At 37.0% G+C, this 20,745-nt stretch overlaps 3 protein-coding genes across 4 annotated transcripts in view; 2 read left to right on the top strand and 1 right to left on the bottom strand.

Annotated features, from left to right (window-relative positions):
* The window catches only part of LOC107014416, a 19,158-nt gene extending 12,434 nt beyond the window's left edge, over positions 1 to 6,724 (top strand). For both annotated transcript variants that reach the window (XM_015214316.1, XM_027915164.1), the window contains exons 18-28: positions 532 to 607; positions 728 to 821; positions 919 to 988; positions 1,107 to 1,286; positions 2,013 to 2,135; positions 2,236 to 2,319; positions 2,421 to 2,605; positions 2,696 to 2,834; positions 2,922 to 2,981; positions 5,962 to 6,066; positions 6,152 to 6,724. In XM_015214316.1, coding sequence (XP_015069802.1) covers positions 532 to 607; positions 728 to 821; positions 919 to 988; positions 1,107 to 1,286; positions 2,013 to 2,135; positions 2,236 to 2,319; positions 2,421 to 2,605; positions 2,696 to 2,834; positions 2,922 to 2,981; positions 5,962 to 6,066; positions 6,152 to 6,265 — 1,230 coding nt within the window. In that variant the 3' untranslated portion in view covers positions 6,266 to 6,724. The remainder of the gene's footprint in view (positions 1 to 531; positions 608 to 727; positions 822 to 918; positions 989 to 1,106; positions 1,287 to 2,012; positions 2,136 to 2,235; positions 2,320 to 2,420; positions 2,606 to 2,695; positions 2,835 to 2,921; positions 2,982 to 5,961; positions 6,067 to 6,151) is intronic.
* A 1,053-nt stretch (positions 6,725 to 7,777) lies between these two features.
* On the top strand, positions 7,778 to 8,883 carry LOC107013823 (probable methyltransferase At1g27930). Its single transcript, XM_015213698.2, has one exon. It carries the CDS (start codon positions 7,850 to 7,852, stop codon positions 8,753 to 8,755), a length of 906 nt encoding a protein of 301 aa, XP_015069184.1. The 5' UTR covers positions 7,778 to 7,849; the 3' UTR covers positions 8,756 to 8,883.
* Positions 8,884 to 9,984: 1,101 nt separating this feature from the next.
* Positions 9,985 to 20,706, bottom strand: LOC107014475 (DNA-directed RNA polymerases IV and V subunit 2-like). Its single transcript, XM_015214398.2, has 8 exons — positions 20,585 to 20,706; positions 18,706 to 19,264; positions 17,972 to 18,184; positions 15,611 to 16,491; positions 15,142 to 15,433; positions 12,331 to 13,281; positions 10,937 to 11,208; positions 9,985 to 10,798 (listed from the first exon to the last, which is right to left on the bottom strand). Exons 2-8 carry the CDS (start codon positions 19,249 to 19,251, stop codon positions 10,300 to 10,302), a joined length of 3,654 nt encoding a protein of 1,217 aa, XP_015069884.1. The 5' UTR covers positions 19,252 to 19,264; positions 20,585 to 20,706; the 3' UTR covers positions 9,985 to 10,299.
* Positions 20,707 to 20,745: the final 39 nt, after the last annotated feature.

Here is a 20,745-nt window from a genome sequence, read left to right as displayed (position 1 = left end):
GGGGGGGGGGGGGTCCAATGTTGAAGAAAATAAGAAAGATATGAGATCATTGCCATTCTTTTGTCGTTATAACCTTCTTAACGATATGGAAAAACAGTATAGAGTATAGTGAAGTAGAAGGAAGAGGGAAACATTGTTACCCGTGTTAGTGAAATTTCCTGTGAATCACTTCTCATCTGACAAACTCTGTACCTTTACCCGTATAAGTGAAATTTCCTGTGAATCACTTCTCATCTGACAAACTCTGTACCTTTGGGTTGTTCGAACTTCAGCTTGTGCTCTTTCTAGAATTTGGAGTTATGATTGGCAACAGAATGTGGTCCACTATTTTAGTTCTATTCTACCTTGGGAACTAGCATTCTGAGGCGTTGCAAATTATTAAAGACTAGCGGGATCTATTATTATTGTTATTCTAATTGTGTGAACAAGTGGATTACCTGACATGTGAGGTCAATAAATCAATAAAAAAAATCATGATTCATTTTACTTATTTGTCTTGTTTGTTAATCCCTCCCCTTTTTTTGGGTATAGGTTCTTAATCGGAATGGATTAGACTGTGATGGACTTGACACTTTGTGCATCAAAGACCAGACTTTTTCTGTTGAAAGTAAGCAACTTCTTTCTCACATTGTATACTCACTAGATGACTAAATGAAAACTGTTTTTTTTGTTGTTGCCAGAGAACAAGTTACTTAGTTTTTCTTCTCTTTCTTTTGGTGCTTTGAAGGTGCAGAGAAGGTGGTTGGATGGGCCTTAAGCCATCATTTGATGCAGAACCCTGATGCAAATCCTGACGTGAGGCTTGTTTTGTCTCCTCTGAGGTAATAGAAGTAGCAGCAACAGTTGAGACTATATGCGGCTTGCATAGCTGTAATATTTGTGGTATTGAAGAGTTGTTTTGTATTTTCAATCTTACAGCATTCAATATGGATTGGAAATTCTACAAGCCATGCAAAATGAAAGCAAGAGCTTGAAGAAGTCACTTAAGGTGATACCTTCTTTCTGGTGGTTTTCTTAACCTATATTTTCATGAGATGCTATCCTGATATGACTCTGGGAGTTTTTTTGGCATATGAATTTGTAAACAAATCGTTTGTCTGTCGCAGGATATTGTGACTGAGAATGAATTTGAAAAGAGACTTCTGGCAGATGTTATCCCCCCCAGTGATATTGGAGTAACATTTGATGATATTGGTGCGCTTGAAAATGTCAAGGATACGTTAAAAGAGCTGGTCATGCTTCCTTTACAAAGACCTGAACTCTTCTGCAAGGGTCAACTAACCAAGGTTTTCATCTTCAGTTCTTGCTTGTTTACATGGTTGTGTATAAGTGAAACCATATTTTCTTGTTAAGTAGTGTTTGAACTTGTGTTCAAGGATCTATCAGTTAGCACAGATAGTCTTTGCTCGTTTCTATCCACTCTTTTTATCGATTTGTTGTTATGTCTGACAAAATGTCAAATGAGAAGAAGATGACTGTTGGTCTAACTTGTAGTGAATTGTTATTTTGAGGTCAGTAAACTGAGTTCTCTAGGCACTATGGTACTAGTTCGGATGAGGTTTTTAAGTTGCAAATTAGAATATTCATCAAGTGTTTAGTGTGGCTGCATTATTTTGATAGCTACTGTAGAAATAAACATAAAGACGATCTTGTATGTTTTCTCATTCGCTTTGCTTATTGAATTTGATTATGAAGTTTCTTGGTTATCTTGATAGAAAAAAAAGGTTCCCTTTCTATTTATCTGTCACCTTCCTATATCAATATGGTAGATATTTCCAGTCTCTTGATCTTTTGAGATCCTTGATATGGATTATCACATTTATAAATGTATTATGTTTAAATGCTCTCTTTGGTGGGGGCAAAAGAAAAACTTTTTGTACCTAATGCTATCTTATTTGGCTTCGCTAAGTATTCTTCTGGGTATCTGACATGTATATCTCATATAAGTCTCATTTGTGATTGCACAAGTTTTCTTACTTAAGAATGTTATTTTTCAAATGCCTACTTTGCAGCCATGCAAGGGAATACTTCTATTTGGACCCCCTGGAACTGGGAAAACCATGCTTGCGAAAGCAGTTGCCACTGAAGCCGGTGCAAACTTTATCAACATTTCAATGTCAAGTATCACTTCAAAGGTTTGCTTCTTTTGGAACTTGTCAGACTGTTCCTATTGTGTATGTTTTCATATCTGCTTCTTGTCATGTATAAATCTTGCTGTTGTTTTCCATGCTGCAGTGGTTTGGCGAGGGTGAGAAATATGTGAAAGCTGTCTTCTCCCTGGCTAGTAAAATTGCTCCAAGTGTCGTTTTTGTCGATGAGGTATGCTTCCTGAACTCTTACTGATGTTTTTGTTCTTTTCTGCTTTATGCTATGCATTTTCTTATTCTCACTCTCCCTTTCTCTGATGTGATCTACCTAAGGTTGATAGCATGCTGGGACGACGGGAAAATCCAGGAGAACATGAGGCCATGCGTAAAATGAAAAATGAATTCATGGTGAATTGGGATGGATTGCGTACAAAAGATACTGAACGAGTATTGGTTCTTGCAGCGACAAACAGACCATTTGATCTTGATGAGGCTGTCATAAGGCGACTGCCGCGTAGGTAAAAGAAGAACCAGCAATTTGCTACCAACAAATTAGGAAAATTTCATCAGTTGATTTCAATGTTCTTATCATGAAATTTTATGAGCAGGCTGATGGTCAATTTACCAGATGCTCCAAATAGAGCGAAAATTCTAAAAGTCATACTTGCAAAAGAAGACTTGTCTCCAGATGTTGATCTGGATGCAGTCGCAAGTATGACTGATGGATATTCCGGAAGTGATCTTAAGGTGTCTTTGCTACTTCATTATTGTGTGAAAAGTTCCTTTGCTTGTTATGATGTTTGCAGAGGCTGACTTAAGTCCGGTATTTTGCAGAATCTTTGTGTTACAGCGGCATATCAACCCATTAGAGAAATCCTAGAAAAAGAAAAGAAGGTACATGGTTTGTTATTAGATGTTTGTGCGCGTACTCCTTTATTGTTAGAGAACATGCATGGCTTTTTTAATAGATATTGCGAGTTCTGTAGTTTGGATGTGTCAGTTTCACTTTTTTTTTTAATTATTATGTGCTTGGAAGGACTTCGTGAAAGCATCGCAATCAAGAGGGAACAGGTTGTAGGTACATCAACATAAATGTGAAGGATCTCAGGATGTGGAATTGCTTCTAGAATTTGGGAAAAATGCCTCTTCTTAGATAGTCAGTCATACACTGGCAAATAGTTCAAGATAATGAATAAGCTTCCCTTAGGTAGTTCCAGAAATACTTCACCTAATTTAATTGTGTTTGTAAGCTCAAGTTAGGAGTCACTTGGGAAGTATTGTTGGAAAACTAAACTAGAGCCATCTCAAGTACATAAATTTTCCGAATTCATGTATTAGGATGTAACGTTAAGGAATGGAGAAGTCTGAAGTTTTTAAATTATGATACCTGGAAATACTTGGGTAATGTTATTATTTTATTCAACCCAAGCCGGATGAAGTGAAGAAGAATGCTTTCTTCCACTTATCTTCAAGAGAATTTGATTGATTGAGAGTGCTCTCCCATTTCGAATTTTCAACATTTGGTGCCAGAAATACTATATCTCTGGCGCCTTCTCTTTTGTTTCTCTCACTCACTTCCCTCTCAGAACCCACCATCTTAAAACCGTCAATCTGCACCAATTTTCAATACACTTGAAAGTACACATGCAACCCCATATACGGAATGTGAGGAAGGGTGTTGTCAGAGTGGTAGCCTGGTGGCCACAGGCTATGAGGGGAGAAGAAATCTTTTGGCGTGAGTCCATACCATTGAGGGAGGTGGAGAAGTGGTTGGCAGTTGATGGTGTTACTTGGAAAATGGGATTGAAGGTGGTTGAATTTTTTTAAGAATTTAAGTTTGTTTCAAAGTTTTAAGAAGGTTGGAGTTCTGATGAATTTGGGAAGATGAGTGGAATTGTGGTTTAGTCGTGGTAGCTGGTATGGAGAAAAAGAACAAAAAATAGTATTAAAAACAAAAATTACGTGGCAAAGCATAATTTGTGCATCACATACACTGCCATCTTTGTGTCATTGTTTAATGTGGTTGTTATTGAAGAATTGGTTTAAATGAGAGTTTGTTAGCGCCTTCCGCTATCTCCCTCCGCATAAAGCCACTATTCTGCAGGCTCACGCCTGCTTAGGCGACTATGCTGGACATTATGGAGGACCATATTAGAAAGAGAATTAGAAGGACTTCAGCACCATCCAGTAATGAACTTGTTGGATCTCGCAAGTCTGAAGAAAGCTACAAAACAGTTTGTAGAATGCGCCTTTTAAGATAGCAACCAGTCGGCCATATGTGCTTTGCAAGCATATGACTTCTCAAATGAGAAATGTAAACTTGTGGCTCTCGTTAAAGAAGCCATGAGATGAGATGTATAGGAAGATCCAAGAAAGAATTCAAGCTTGAGATGTTTAAGTTGAAGACCAAATTGTGTTGGTTATCTTCACCTAGGTTGTTGAAACGTATCTTCCCCAATTTTTTCATGGAGTGAAGACTCTAGTTTTGTTAGGGTAGGGATTGGTGGGGAGAAGGGTGTGTGATGGAAATAAATTATATCTATTCAGGTACATGGATGTCATTAAGGAGATTGTTAGAGTAGTATTGGGATATGAAAAGGGACTTACTTATGGTGTTCATTGACTTAGAAAAGGCATATGACAAAGTCCATATGGAGTTTTTGGTGGAGCCAAAACTCGAGTGAGAACGGTGATTCAAAACACTTTCAATCAAGATGGAGCTACACCATGGGTTAAGGTTTAGTTTGTTTTTGTTTGTCTTGGTGCTGCATGATAGACGAGACATGGGGTAGAGTTAGTGATAAAAGGGAGGTTTGGAGATAGACCCGAAAGTCAAGACAGTTGTGGAAGTGAGGATTGATGCACAATCCATCCCTAGGATATGAAGCTTCAAGTATCTTGGGTCGATAATCCAAGGAAATGAGGAGATTGATGATGATGTCATATATCATATTGGAGCGAGGTGGATGAAATGGATGCGCACATTTGACGTCATTCCTGATGAGAATGTTCTATTGAGAAAGGTAAGTTCTATGTAGTGGTGTTAGACCAACTATGTTGTATGGGACCTGTCTAGAATTCACTCATTTAGACAATGAATGAAGTAAAGATGAGGATACTTGGATGGATATGCGGGCACACTTGGAGAGATAAAGATTAGAAACAAAGATTCTGGACAAGGTTGGGGTGGATTGAGTAGAGGACAAGATGTGAGAAGTGAGATTGAGTTTGTTTGGGCATATTAAAAGGAGGAGCACTGATGCTCGAGTGAGGAGGTGGAGGTTGACAATGATAAGGTTAGTAAATTGTAGAGGTAGACTAAGTAAGAGTTGGGGAGAGGTAATAAGGTTTCGGAAGAGTTGGAGAGAGGTATTAAAACATGACATGATCCTAAATAAGTAAGCATGAAGATCGAGGATTATGGTAGAGGGTTAGTAGGTAGTCAAACAATTTTTCCTCTTTCTTGAGGGAGAGTATGGTTGGAATTATCAAAATCATTATTATTATTGTTCTATTATATCTCTCTTCAATGTATTATTATTCTATCTTTGTTGTTTCTTTTACTATTTTATTTTTGTTGGTACTTCCCTTTTACAAGTATTTTCGCCATAAATTTAACCCCCTTGCATTTTTCAATCCTGTTTTTGAAATCACTTTTCTTGAGTTGAGGGTCTATCAGAAACAGCTTCTCTACCTGTCACAAGGTAGAGGTGGTCTGCATACACCTCACTCTCTCCAGACCCCACTTGTGGATCACAGTGGGTATGCTGTTGTTGTAGAGTGCTCCTCCTGTGCACTTGATCTGCTATTTAAAAAACTTACCCACTTAATAGACTTGCCACTACTGGAATCTCATGCTTGGAGTTGATTTTAGGAACATGCTGCAGCTATGGCAGAAGGTAGACCTACACCAACACCATGCGGCGGTGCAGACATACGACCTTTGAACATGGACGACTTCAAAAATGCTCACGAGCGGGTGAGTTGACAAAAAGTCTTTTAAGCTCACTCTTTATTTTGCTGCATCTGAATGCTGAGAATTCATGTGCTTGGTGTTTATTTAGGTTTGTGCAAGTGTTTCATCGGAATCCATAAATATGACGGAGCTTCTTCAGTGGAATGAACTGTATGGAGAGGGGGGCTCTAGAAGGAAGAAGTCCTTGAGTTATTTCATGTAAAAGTTGTTCATATTGTACATTGATGTCTTAAGGAAGTTCTTAAAAGTGTGATCTCCTCAGGCTCAGGTCAAGGTCAGTCGCCGCCCCTTTGTGGTTTTCCATGACACCCTGGAAGTTTGTACAATGAGTATAGGTCTCTTAAGTTATACATGAGTTTTGAGATGTAATGAGGATGGAGTAGTCCTCTAGGAATAGGTAGTATCTCCACCTTCATTTTCTTTACCCTCTTTCTCACAACGAGCAGAAAGATGTCGAGGTTCTTATTTTAATGCAGCTGCTACTGTTGCTATTCATTATATGTCAAGTTGGAAGCAAATAATATGCAAGTCTTGTCGTTGTTTTAGATACTGACTTGGTTCTTTGGATATCTAGTTGTTGATGAGCTTGTACTTGCCGAGTTCCAGCAAAAATACAGTGAAATCCCCCGTCCCTCTATTTATTTCATGACATCTTCACTCACTCTCTCTTCCATTTGTTTCACTTTACATGGTATTATTGTCTTCAAATTGAACTTTTGGTGCTCTCATAGTATCAAGAAGTAATTTTGGTACTACTGCATGAACATTTTGGTGTTTGGTTAGAGGAATATAAGTACATTCCATGTGTCATAATTCTTAAGACAAACACATTGTTCTGTTCATTCACTAAACTCAATAACTTGTTCAACGATATCTTTTTCTAACAATAACACTCACATTCGATGGGGCTTTGTGGATGTTCTATAATTATACTGATTACTGGCACTTCGTGACTCTCGATCGTCATCTCAGCTTTGAAGTCATATGTTTCTTTGATTTTTAGTATTAAAAGTAAGTTAGAGAGTATGAATCTAGACCTAGGGTGTGTTGGTATAGCAAAAAACAATATTTTCTTTGTTAGAATTCATTTTCTAGTGTTTGGTTGAATTTGTTGACAGATAGATACACAGTTGAACTGGTGTTTGGTACTTAATTCTGCTTAAAATAAATTTAGAGACAACCCACAATGTAAGATCTTGTTTATATAAAAATAGTAGATAGGTTTTCGTCGATATCACTCATGTTCACCAAACGATGGCGAAAACAGTACCTAGAAGGAAGATTCTTTAAAATATAAATCTTTAGATTTTTTTTTTCTTTTGACATTCAAACTTACATAAGTCTTTAGAAATTGAGGTTATGCTAAAGTAACGTAACTTGTGAGATGTTATGATACGAAAATACAAGTTTATGTTTGCGAAAAAGTTATTTGTTACGAGGGTTATATATTAAAGATCAAACACAAAATAGGGGCAGATGAAACCCCAACAAATAATGCAGAAGCAGACGAAATTTGGTGTCCAACTTCTTTAAAAAAAAGAGTATCCATCATTCACAATGATTGATCACATCCAACAATTAACAAAAAAATTTAAGAAATACTGATGAAAATTGTGACAACTAAATTACAAAGAAAAAAATACAAATGCTTCAAAGTAAAGGAAAATACCATTACTTCTTCTTCACTCAAAAAAAAAATTCAGTGAGGAAATTTAACACATGTCACAACAAATTATTATAAGTCTCCCTTTAGGTAGAAAAATAGTGACATAAAGAAAAGAACAGAATGCCCTCTTCTGAAATTGCTTTTCCTCTGCTTCTTTTCTCACCAAAAACTCGTCTAAAAAAGACACTTTTACACAAATATTACATAGCTATGAGATTTACAAAAAGAAATATCATTCCACTTCTTGTTTTCATTTTATCATTTGCTTCCATTCTCAGACTTGTCAAGATTTCTGTGATTACATCATATTCCTCTCCAATTTTCTCTGCCTTGTCTCTAGTTGAACACAGCCACAACCCCCTCGCGGAGAAAGAAATCAACTTTCTCTATGATCTTGTATCGCGAAAATCCCCCTGCAATATTCTTGTTTTCGGGCTTGAAACACAGTACTCTTCTCAAATTTCAACAATCAATAGGGGTGGATTCACTGTCTTTCTTGAGGACAACCCCGCGAAGATCAAACTTTATAACTCCACAAGTAATGCTGATAGTACTCGAATTCACAGAGTCGAGTATCAAACAGTTGCTAGAGATGCATACAAGATTTTAAAACATGCTAGACAAAACCAGAAAGACTGCTACATTTCAGCAACTGCTAGGCCTAGTAGTTCAAAACATGATGTGCATAGTAGTTCATCAAGAAAGTGCAAATTTATGTCACTTGTCACAAATGTTCCTAAGGAAGTGTATGAAGTGAAGTGGGATTTGGTGATTGTTGATGGACCAGAAGGCGATAAACCGGAATCACCAGGAAGAATGGCTGCAATTTATATTGCTGGTGTACTGGCAAGAAGAAGCAAGAACAAGAATGGGACTCATGTATTGGTACATGATGTTGATAGAATGATTGAGAAGTGGTTTTCTTGGGAATTCTTATGTGACACTAATTTGTTTTCTTCTAAAGGGAAATTCTGGGATTTTAACATACTAATAAAACCAAATGCAACTACTTTTTGTCCTGCATAATTGAACATATATAGTCTGCCACTGTAGAAAAAATTCTTTTGTTTGCTGTTAGATATAGGCATACAGCTTATGTTTATTTCATTACTATATATCTTACCTTAATTATGTTGAGAGCACAAATTTGTAAATTAGCTCCCTTCTATACATGTTTTAACTTCAAGGATGCCTCCATTCATTGATATTTTCAATCATAAGGTTGAATCTCTCCATTTGAATATTAAATAGTATAGACATTTCCAAAATGGAGATGATGAAGGATAGTACACAAGAAATTAGGGATGTCAAATTGGTGGACTCAATTTAGACAAGTAAAAGTAAAAATATACAACAATGTCCCGAAGTAATCTCACAAGTGGCTGTGGGGAGAATAAGATGTATACAGACCTGATCCCTACCTTTGTGTGATAGGAAGTTGTATTCAATAGATCATCGGCTCAAAAAGTGCAAACAAAGAAGGATAGAAAGGAAAATAACGACAGTAGCAAGATAAAAAAAGCAATAGAAGTGATGGGTACTAGTAAAGATGAAGAATAAGATACTACGTGAATACTAAATAAAGAGAATAGGAGACTAGCTTGTAAAGATAGTACAACACACGCTACCATTTATCCTTCTACTCTAATTCTCGACCTTCAAACCTTTCTCCTATCTATGGTCATTTCTTGCCTGCACCACTGAGCATTTTCGTCTCCGCTACCTTCATGTTCTGAAGGTCTGCGATCTTGACGGGCAAGCACAGTGCTATCCGATATGTAGGTCTAACCACCACTTCATAGAACTTCTTTTAACCCTACATTCTTATCACACAGTACCCCAAATGCGAGCCTCCATTTCACCCACCCCTAATAAATGGGTGGATCTTTTGTTTGTTTTCATTATTTGACCTGAAATTCAGCAAGTGTTTCTAACTAATCATACGTCCAGCATTTGGCTATTCTGTTCTACTTCCTACACTTCTTTCTTCTATCACTTTTTGAGGTAATCACTAATATTACATCAACAGAGCAACATATTCATCAATCAAATCTATTTGCTTTAGTCAAGAAAATTTAATCTTAAGACCAAACAAGTGATATGTCAAAGGTGTACCTCTTTTTTCTTAGGACAAATATGACATTAATGATGACCATGACATACTTGTTACTTCTTATTTCTATCACTTGTTTTTACCCTTATACTCTGAAACCGATCCCCTAATAGAGCAAGGGCCATCTACTGCTTGTTAACAATAAAAGATCAAATGCCAATATTTTCCCATCAAAAGAGCAAACTTAAATCTACAACAACAATTCAGCATGTATGTGTGTCTCCTGCACACGCACTAGAGAGTCTAAACAAAACACACCTTTTCAAACCTGATAACCGACAAGGTTTAAATACAAGAGTAGAGTTACTTTCCCAGCAACACTAGAGATATCTACAGAAAGCAGTATTAGACACAACCTGATAACTAATAAGGTACAGATACAAGAGATTAGTTTCTTCCCATCACCAACATGTTCAGCATCATCAGTATAATCCCAAAGATGAAACTTGATCAGAAATTAGCAAATCTCAGTGTCAAACTTGAGAGATATGCCCATGCTGAAGAGCTCCTGGCACAACAACTTTGCACCATATGGCACATTAACTTTCACAATATCTTCGACTGATTCACAGAACCGGCAAAATGGACCCCTTACCTTACCACCTTGCACAGTTCTCTGGATTACATTTGCCATGTTCTTGCACTTACCACATATGTGCATCTGGGAAGAGTCACTGAGTGTGAAAAGGCGTTCATGCAGATTTGCTGCAGCACCATGAGCTATAAGACAGTCACGCTCCATTTCACCAAACTTAATTCCACCAAAGCGTTTTCTGTCTGCCACAGGTTGGCGAGTAAGGGGATGGACAGGTCCAGTGTTACGGAATTTCACCTTGTCTTCAGCCATATGGATGAGGCGTTGGTAGAATGTTGGGCCCATGAAAATCAGGGAATGAACCATTTCACCTGTCCGACCGTTGTAAACTCTCTCATTTCCCCATCTTGTAAATCCTCGCCTGCAGGTCATATAGCATTTAATAGTCAATGACAAATCACCAGAATTCACAATTGACTACAACAAAACAAACATAGCTTAACTGGTTGGCTCAAGGGCATGGAATTATGAAAAATGATACAGCTTTCAGATATCTTACCCCTGAAGCTGCTCCATTATGGCATCAACTGATAAAGTGGAGAAGGGAGTGGCATATTTTTGACCACCACCTAGAGCAATGCCCTTCCCCAGAGCAGCTTCTAGCAGCTGACCAGGGGTTTGCCTGGAAGGAAATGCATGGGGATTGATTACAATATCTGGAACAATCCCCTGAATTGTAAAAGGGAAGTTTTCCTGAGATTCCAGAAATCCAAGGACACCCTTTTGTCCATGCATGCTGGAGAACTTGTCTCCAAGACATGGAGAACGAACCTGCACACAATGTACAAGATCACTAGAATCATTTAAAGGGAATTAGAATCATCCATACAGTGTCTTCAGGTACTCTTAAGGAAGGATGGTGGAAGAAACAAAAAGATGGATATGGGGTGACCAACTTTTCACACATGTATATTTGAATCATAACACAGAGACATAATGCTTACCGCTAACAGCTATCTTTGCAAACATTTTTTTTAAGAAGGTAAAGTAATTTTTTATAGATAGAGTAGCATTAAAGATGTGCTATAGACACTGTACTTGTCAAAGCAAAACAGCAAAAAGACTCCCTATCTAGTCCTGTAGGGATTCTGACATCTGTAGCACTGATTTAACCTCATTTATATGTTTCAATTTACACTTCAAGTAAAACAACAATATGTGATTAGGCTTTCTTGTAACTCTTACAAGAAAAAAGTATTCTAGATGGCTAGTAGCTTTGAATCTTTAACATAGTCAAGTAGTATAGTTTGTAGTTTTGAAGCTTTAGCATAATTTAGTAGTGCTACTTTTAGACAAATCAGCTTTTCTTCAGTTCAGAGGCCAGTCTTTCAATGCGTTCATTAATAAGATGGTTCAAGCCTTCAAGGCACGTGAAGCTATATATGGTCTTTATGTACATCAGTACATAACCTCTGTTCTCCTTTTATCATAATGATTAAAATTCAATTTTTTGATCTGTATCTTTAATTTTTGGAACTTAAAAAGTTCTTTAGAATATTGTCTATCAATTCCATAATGAGTACTCTTTTACCCACTCCAGCACCCCCGAATAATGCCATTTTCTCCTCTAGGACGGTAAGGGGCTAAAAGATCTACTTCTTTAATTCCTGTTTCAAAAATAGATAATTTTTTGCATCCAACTGTATAATGGTGGTGCAGATTATGAATAGGCGACGTTGCATCCCATGAAGTGTAAGTAATTTCAGAAGCTTGCCAAACCGCCTACAAACAGTTCTCCAAAGACTTAATATGGTCTTTTTAATAAATAAATGTATCTCATAAACCGGCATCTCAAAGCACTTTAACTTGTTTGAGAGATGCAACAGCAAAAGTTGAATATAAATACAGTCACATAAGTAGAAGCATATTTATATATACATATATATATCTTACTTGTCTGAGAGATACAACAGCAAAGTTCTTCCCTTCATCATTAGCAGAGAGCAAAACCTTCTGAACCATGCCCCTTTCCGTATGCTTCAGCTTGACACTGTGATCAGCCCCTGATTCAGAAAATTTCCCAATAATGATATCTCCACTCTGGAGATTTGCCCCAATGAATGGAAAACCATCATCATCTAGGCTGTCCACTCGTCCAATTTTACTCTGGGTTTTTCCAAAGTTGACAGAGTCCTCAATCTTTAGCTTCTTAGCCATTGCTTCCTTATTGTCAACCTCAGCCTTATAGCTCCTAACATGCTCAGATCGAAACATTCCCCGCTCCAGTGAAGCACGATTCATGACCAATGAATCTTCTTGGTTATAGCCAAGGTGAACATTTACTGCGACAATTGCACATTGCCCATTGAAGTATTCAGGCCGTGGAAGCATTCCTTTCTGGTACTGAGCACATTTTGGTTTCCCAAGGGAATCTGCCAACATTGTCCGGAAGAGTGGCCTCTGAGGATAATACAGTTGATGGGTATTTGTATCAACTCTATTGTTTGGATTCACTGTTGAAAACCCAATTGCCTGCTGAGAGTGCTTCTCAGATTGATAGAGGACCCTCCTAGCATGATCATGGTTTGCAAATGGGATAATACCACAGCTCAAGCCTAATAGGAATGACATGTCCAACTCACAATGAGTATACTTAGCAGGTGGGTTCTCTTTATCTGCTTTTAAGATGTACTCAACTCCCCATGCAGTTCGACAGTCTTCTTCTTCTTCAGGTCCTATAAGCTCAATAATCCCATTGTCCAGAAGAGATTGAAAGCCATAATCTCCCCCTTTCAAAGCTTTGATTTTCTTTAGATTTGAAACAACAAGAAGAGGACGCAGAATTCTTCCAGGATCAGAAAATATGCGAACTTCACCCTGCAGCTCATCTCTCTTAACTTCAACCTAGAAGAAAATTAAGATTGCTCAGTGTATGAGTATCAAATTTACAGATCCTATATAACAATATACAACGTCTTCTGAAAAAAATATACTAGACTGAATTTTAATATCAATGTAAAAAAGAAAGATTTCCACATCACATCCAGTGCTAATGAAAAAGGTACTGGGTCAAATTTCCTTAGTCAAGAAACTGTATCAACTTCCATGAATTTAACTCGCATGGAAACATCAAATCAATTGCCAAATTTGTGATAAAGGTTATTTAATAGAGAACTTTTGGATTTAGTTTTATTGTTCTGCCAAATCTGTGATTAAGGTCATTTCATAGAGAACTCTTGGATTTAATTTTATTGTCTAAATCCTTCAAAATTTTAAAGTGTTAGTATAATTTTTATTTGGTTAGTCTGAATTTCTGCGCATTACAAAAAGATATTTCCAAAATGTGATTTTCTCCCCCATCTACCTGAGGCTTGGTGGGCAGAGTTAACGGTGTGTGCGCTGGTAGGAGGTAGTAACTACCCGGTGGATTGGCCGCGGTGCACACAAGCTAGTTCGGGCACCAACCATTAAAAATAATGAAATATTTCCCAAAAGGAAAAACTATCAAAGAAGAGTAATGACAGAGTTCAAGGATTCCATCTATTTTGAACACATCAGATATATTTCCATTTAAGGAAACATGTCAATGACGAGAGGGTTGCTCTGATGGTAGACCCTCCACTTCAGGTCACCATTGGAGGTGTTAAGATGTCCCACATCGGTAGAGGGATGGGAATTTGGTCTCCTTATATGGACTTGGACAAACCTCCCCTCATGAGCTAGCTTTTGGGGTTGAGTTGGGCCCAGGTGCCACATCTTAACATGGTATCAGAGCTAGGCCCATTCCAATTTGTTGTTCACCGATAATGGGCCCCCATTTAGAAGTGTTCACGCTCCAGTGGGCAGGTCTGGGCGTGCGGGGGAGTGTTAAGATATCCCACATCGGTAGAGGGATGGGAATTTGGTCTCCTTATATCGACTTGGACAAACCTCCCCTCATGAGTAGCTTTTGGGTTGAGTTAGGCCCAAGTGCCATGCCATATCTTAACAGGAGGAAAGAGGCACAACCTACTGTTGGCAGCTTCAGGGTTCGGACTTACCAGCATACATACAAAAGTTATACTACAGTCAGTACATATACCACAAAAATGACGTCCATTTCAGGAACAAAGAGAAAAAGTTTAGTCCTTCATATTTGGTAAATAGTTTTGTAATCGCCTTTAATGAATGTATTTGCAATATAAGCAGCCTTCTAAAGTAAGTTTTATGACTTCTGTACATAATTAAATGAAAATTATCTCTACTTGCCTGGTGTGACGATTTACTCCTATCAGTTCTATTCTTTATTTCACATTTTAAGTACCTGGTGTGACAATATAACATAAACTTGAGGAGCAAAGAGCATGAGACAAGACATTCGGCTTACAGTTAGATAATTGTCCTTCTGATAAAATTGAAAATCATACTTATGATATAAACAAGTATTCTGCTTTATCCCCCAAAATACGTGCGTGCACAGACAAAAAACAAATATTCTAAGTCTTAAACTATGTGCATAACTAAATCAAAATGATTGTGAGTTAAGCTAATGTGGGACCTTATTCCAGTGGCACTTACATGATATTGTACATCCAAAACAGTATGACAGACGATTTACATCCTACTTGAGAAAAAGAGAAAAACACAAGTTACTATGTTTGGATGACAGTTTTATAACCATCCTTTTGGTGGATCAATGATCAATGTTGCAATATAAATGAATATTCAACAGCAACGTTCCATGATTCAACAGTACATAATTAAATGAAAATGATCATGAGCAACCTGGTGTGGCACTTCATTCCTGCGGCGCTTACGTCTTAGCTTTGAAAGGAAGAGTGCAGAATCTTCACATACTCCAACCCACTCCCCATCAAGTAGTACCTTTTGCTTTCCATGGAGTGAGGTGGAACAATCGTCGACTAACTTTTGCATCCCACACCGGAACAATGTCTCAAGAAATGGTTTCAAAATAATTGTGCTGACAAGACCCATACTAGCCAAATTTTTCACCAGGCCACAATTTTCTCCATCTGGGGTAGATAGAAAACATAGCTTTCCCCAGTGTGAAGGATGTCTACATAAGTTATATACCAGTCATTAAATTATCATACTTAAGTTAAACAAAACAGAAACAAAATACCCAAAACTTACTGACAGAATGAGCAACAATCAAGAAGCAAGAAATGAAGTCACCATTTTTGCTAATGGAACGCACAAAAACAATGGTCAATATAAATTTACAAACACTTACGGGTATCTAGCATCGCCAACCTTCCCGGTGTATGTAACCTGCTGACGTGATTTCCTCATATCAGCAGTCATTTGCAATGGATTTGTTCGTCTAAGAGTTGCAACTACACCGGAAACCCTCTCCATTCTCTTGTAAGGGTGACACCAATGCCCAGTGGAAAAAGCCCTGGAGAGACCATTGGTAATTATTGATGCATCCAAGTAATGCTCAATTGGCTGCACTTGTCGATCTCCATAAAGATCTCTTTGCATTGCCTTCACCATACGCCTCTCAGCATGTTTAATGTGTGCCCTGAGCTCTCGTTCTAGGAGCTCACCAGCCAGCTCCAATCTCTTGTTTCGAAAATCATCTCTGTTGTCAACCTTTCTGCGACCAATGAAAGAGTGCAAGAGGCATTTTACCATATAGCCAAGGAAGCGAGCCTTCTGCTTGAAACCACTAAGATTAGGGAACAGGTACGCATTTATGCACTCCTCAACAGATTCTTGAGGTGGAAATTTACAATTCTTTATAAGTCTGTCAACATAAGCAAGAGCCTTTTTCCCCTTCCTGAAATCCTCACAATTCTTATCAGCCTCATGGATGGAAGCTACTAGTATATTGACAATAGTAGTATCTTCAATATCCACATCAATTAAATTTACTACCTCCCTGTCGGAGGAAACACCTAGAGCAAAAAACAAGACCCAAATTGGCATTTCTGCAAGGATGTATACACTGAGGGCTTTTTCTCCTCCCTTAATGTGCTCAAGCTTCAAGGTCTCAGTCAGTTTAATGTAGACTCTCTTCCTTTTTTCACCTGGGCGATATCCAACCATCCAAGTAGGATTGTTTGACACCCAGAGCCTTTTTAAACAAAGCTGCTCTTGTGCAATGAAGGTCTGAAATGGAAATTGCAAGAGATGCCAAATCAGTAAAGAACTGCAATAGGAAATATACTTCTAAAAGGACAAAAAGATTAAACAATATCCTATAACACTCTAGAAAATAGCACAAGTAAAGAATGCATGCAAAAGTTACATACATCCCGAATAGAGTGGGGGATTCGGAGTACCAGAGTCGGACACATTTAATTTTCGAAAAGAAGTATCCATTCTTTTTTCTTCAACTGAAATAAATATCACTCCTACACATTCTATTTTTTTGAACTTAAATATTACTCCTACATACTAAAAACCAAGATAATACATACTCAAACCACAATTTTGTAGTCAAGAAACAAACTGTTTGACTTCCCAAAAGTGTACTTTGTCATTCTTATGAGACAAAGGATTACTATGTAGTCACTCATGGGGAAATGTTGCATTACTCAGCTTGAAGCTTGAGAAAGAACTTCTGCATAAAAGATCAGCTAAAGATTCTTCAAAGGTAACAATACTACAAAAGAACTTGTGCAATTATATTAAACATGCAGCATGATTACTCGAATTCAACACATTATTAAAAAAAAGAGTTCTTATATTGTTCCAAGACTGCCGTTGATGTTTTTACAGAAGAAAAATAACTTAACATATTTTTTGCAACTTCTCTTACAAAATATGAATTCTTATCTTACAAACAGCGTGTGATATCCCGACTACATCAAATTATGATGGAGGCACAGTCTTTCCTCCTAAAGGTTCATGCATTCTACAAAACTCTTTCATCAGTCCGAACTCTAAACTGCTGGACATTATGCAATGCAATGCATAAACTTCATCTTCATAAGATCAATCTTCAACAGTATCATCAACTAAGACAAATAAACCAACTCAAAAAGTAGCTAAGACCTTCAGATCTTCCTCAGACTCTGCATCATTTTAATCAATCACTTAGTTAATGTCTAATATGAAGTAAAATTTTCTCCTATCGTTCATAATCTTTTGTCACCACATCTTCCATTATAGAAAAACAACTGTCGCAATTATCTGAATTATCGAAGTTGGAATATCTGTCAAAATAAACACCTATTCAGGCAACAACAATTACTAGTACAACACTACGAATCAATATTGGGTTTGACTAAACAAATCATCTATATGCATTCCACCCCATTGCACTCAGTTCATTCCAACACTTAAATATATTGTCTTGTAGGAATAAGGTGTCACAGTCCAACTAACACAGATATTTTATTTGAGACATAAATTCTAACATTAACAAGTGAAATTCCACCATTTTGAGTTATGCTAGATTGATGTGTAATAAAATGGTTATCTTCTTTTTTTGAGTACTAAAATGGTTCCCTAATCTTCCCTCTAGACTCATTAGGGCTTAAATACTATACTAACTAACACCAACAGTCCAGCCTTTTTTCCTATGCCATCTTTAGGTAGAAGAGAGGGAGGCGTCGAGAGTGAGGTGCTAGCAGGAAGATTTTACCTTTTCAGCCCCTTTGACAATGAAGTATCCCCCATGATCAAATTCACAGTCAAGCTTGTCAACGCCATTCATCCAGCACAATTCTGAGTTAACCATCACAGGGATTCTCCCAATCAAGACATCCCTTTTGTCTTCCACTTCACACTCCTTGTCGACAAACCGGTCTACGCCAGTTTTGAACTTGTCACTTCTAACTAGCTTTTTGGTATACACCTGAAATCATATACAAGGACAGCTAAAAAAATTAAAAGAATAAGAAACTAACAAAGGAAATAAATGACATGCTGGGTGTGTTATCAATGCTAACTGGAAAAGGCTGTCACTGCATGGATGAGAAGGGATTATATTTCAAATTTCAGTGGCCATATACTTACTTCTCATCGGATGGCAAATGCATTTAATAGAGATTTGTTCAAGAGAGACCAACAAGATTAACAACTTAGTCTACTGAAGAGCAACACAATGTAATCATTTTAGAACATAGCTAATTAAAAAATAATAAAAAATTGATACAGTAATATTTATTAATATTTAGGGAAAAGAGACAGCTGTATACAAGGAGTACTACCAAAAAAAGTAGAAATCCCACGATCTGGCCCATTCAAAATTGAGAATAATAAGAACAATGAACGAATATAAATAAACAGGAAGAATCTAATATACATAAAACTATAGATCATAGGCAAACATCATATTTATTTTTTGAATATTAGACAAAAAAAATATTCACTAACCTGAACATGAGTCTCAACCATAATCCTGGCAGAATATGTCATGTTCTGGAGGCGAGCATGCCGTGGCAACAAGTCCAGGTACTCTTTCCCACCATCCACAGAAAACTTTTCCCCAGCCCAAAACTTCGGGCGCTCAAGGGTTACTTTCCCGAATTTCACAGAAGCATGCTTCCAATCACCATCACCTCTCTTTGATGGATCATAACCTGGCTCAACATGGATCTCCCCAACCGAGTCAAACACCCTTTGGATTCCATAGTTGATGAAGTCATTATATGAATTAATCTGGTGACTGATTAAACCATACTTCTCAAAAAAACCAGTTGATGCCTTTTTACAGAAGTTCTTCAAAAAACTTTCACCCAACTCTTTAATTAAAACCATATCATGGCTATCATCCTCATCTTCATCTTCATCCTCGTCCCAATCATCATCATCTACTTCAAAAAGATCATCAATATCAAAATCCATCCTTGTTGATCCATTGGATATCTTCTCTTTACCACTACTACATCCCACTTCTTCCATGATGTCAGAAATTGTCATCTAGATGAAATGCCTGCATCAAACACAAAATCAAAGATCATCAGTCGATATTTAACTTTATTCCAAACTGTACTGGTATGCACAAACATGATCTATCAGCTAAAATCTTTAAATAGCCCAGCTGAAACTGCGAAAAATTGTCCTTCCAGAGAGGCCAAATGAGTATTTTCTCTAAAAAGGAAAAAAAAAGTAGGAAAAGGCTTGATCTTTCATTTCTAGCTAGAAATGAGTTTTATTAAAGAAAAAACAAAATAACAAAGCAACAAAACAAAAGACTAAACAAATGTCAATCAGGTGAAAACAGCAATTGCTTGGTGAAATATGCTCTCGAAAATAAACTGTGTTTTTGAGAACCCACTTCCGCTCCATTGAGCTATTTCTAAAGAGGATAAAGCTAAAAAATTATAGAGACTATGAAAGGCTGGGACTTATAGTATGTTTTATATAGCATTCAAATATGTAATGCTACATTTAAAAGATAACGAATCACTATCTATTCACACTGAATATTGGATGCACTGATACAATCTTCTTCAGAGAGTATATGTAACATCAGTTATGCCTTCTAAAATAATAAGAAACTCCAACATCCCAACGAGTTATTATGAGATCCAAAAGAGATAACACAAAAACAAGCTTGACCAGAATCTACTTTTAGCATTTTCTCATCAAGTCATAAAAACTGAAAACTACAAAGACCTAAGACATTCACCAACATTTCAGAAAACAAAAAGTTAAATGAATTGTTAAGCTCCCTTAAAAGATCTCTTTTTTTCACCTCTTGAAAAACCCATAAAATGCCTACAAATCTTGTGAAAAAAATATAATCTTACCTCAAATAAAAATATTTTCTTTTGCAATTCAAGAAAACCCATAAATCAATTTCAGCTGTTTTTAGGGATTTCAGCACAGTTATATTCTTATTTCAGTCAAATCACCTCTAAACCCTAAACCCCAAAAAACACGAAACAGAAACAAAAGAACTCCACATGCAAGAAGTATCAGAGAAGCATTTAACCTTTTCTGTACTTTCTACTACCAAAAATGAGCTAAAATCAGCTTAATCTTTTTTTTTAAAAAAAAAACAGTGCTTTTCGGATTTGCCTACATCGAAAAATTAAAACCCAAAAAGAACTCGCCGGACAAACTGCATTACAGCAGTATTGTTGAAAATGAAGAAAACCCACAAAAATTACTCAAAAACCAACACAAAATTTGAGCTGGGTGTCAGAAAAAAATCGTGAATCCCCATATTTTCTGAATATCTTAACGATTTGGGGGAAACTAAATGAAGATAAAGAAATATTTGAAGCAAGAGAAGAGAAAGGCTTACAAAGTAGCGTAGATTCTGCTTTGCTTTGCTCCCTTTTGGTGAAATTTTTTAGAGCTTTTTCGCAGACAAACAGAGAGCACGAGCAGTAAGTATACTCACTAAATGGTAGTGAGGACATGTGTTAATGTGACTAAAAACACAAAATTTAATTAATACTCGCC

Source organism: Solanum pennellii, chromosome 3, assembly GCF_001406875.1.
Source record: "Solanum pennellii chromosome 3, SPENNV200".
Taxonomy (NCBI): Eukaryota; Viridiplantae; Streptophyta; class Magnoliopsida; order Solanales; family Solanaceae; genus Solanum; species Solanum pennellii.
Note: the sequence above shows the minus strand (reverse complement) of the source record. Positions and strands in the feature narration are given on the sequence as shown.

Coding starts and splice junctions, on each gene's coding strand:
- LOC107014475 (XM_015214398.2), bottom strand. CDS start 19,251: ATGACAATTTCTGACATCATGGAAGAAGTGGGATGTAGTAGTGGTAAA. Junction 18,185..18,705: donor TGGTTGAGACTCATGTTCAG/GTTAGTGAATAT, acceptor ATATGATTTCAG/GTGTATACCAAAAAGCTAGT. Junction 15,434..15,610: donor GTTGGCGATGCTAGATACCC/GTAAGTGTTTGT, acceptor TAACTTATGTAG/ACATCCTTCACACTGGGGAA.
- LOC107013823 (XM_015213698.2), top strand. CDS start 7,850: ATGCCCTCTTCTGAAATTGCTTTTCCTCTGCTTCTTTTCTCACCAAAA.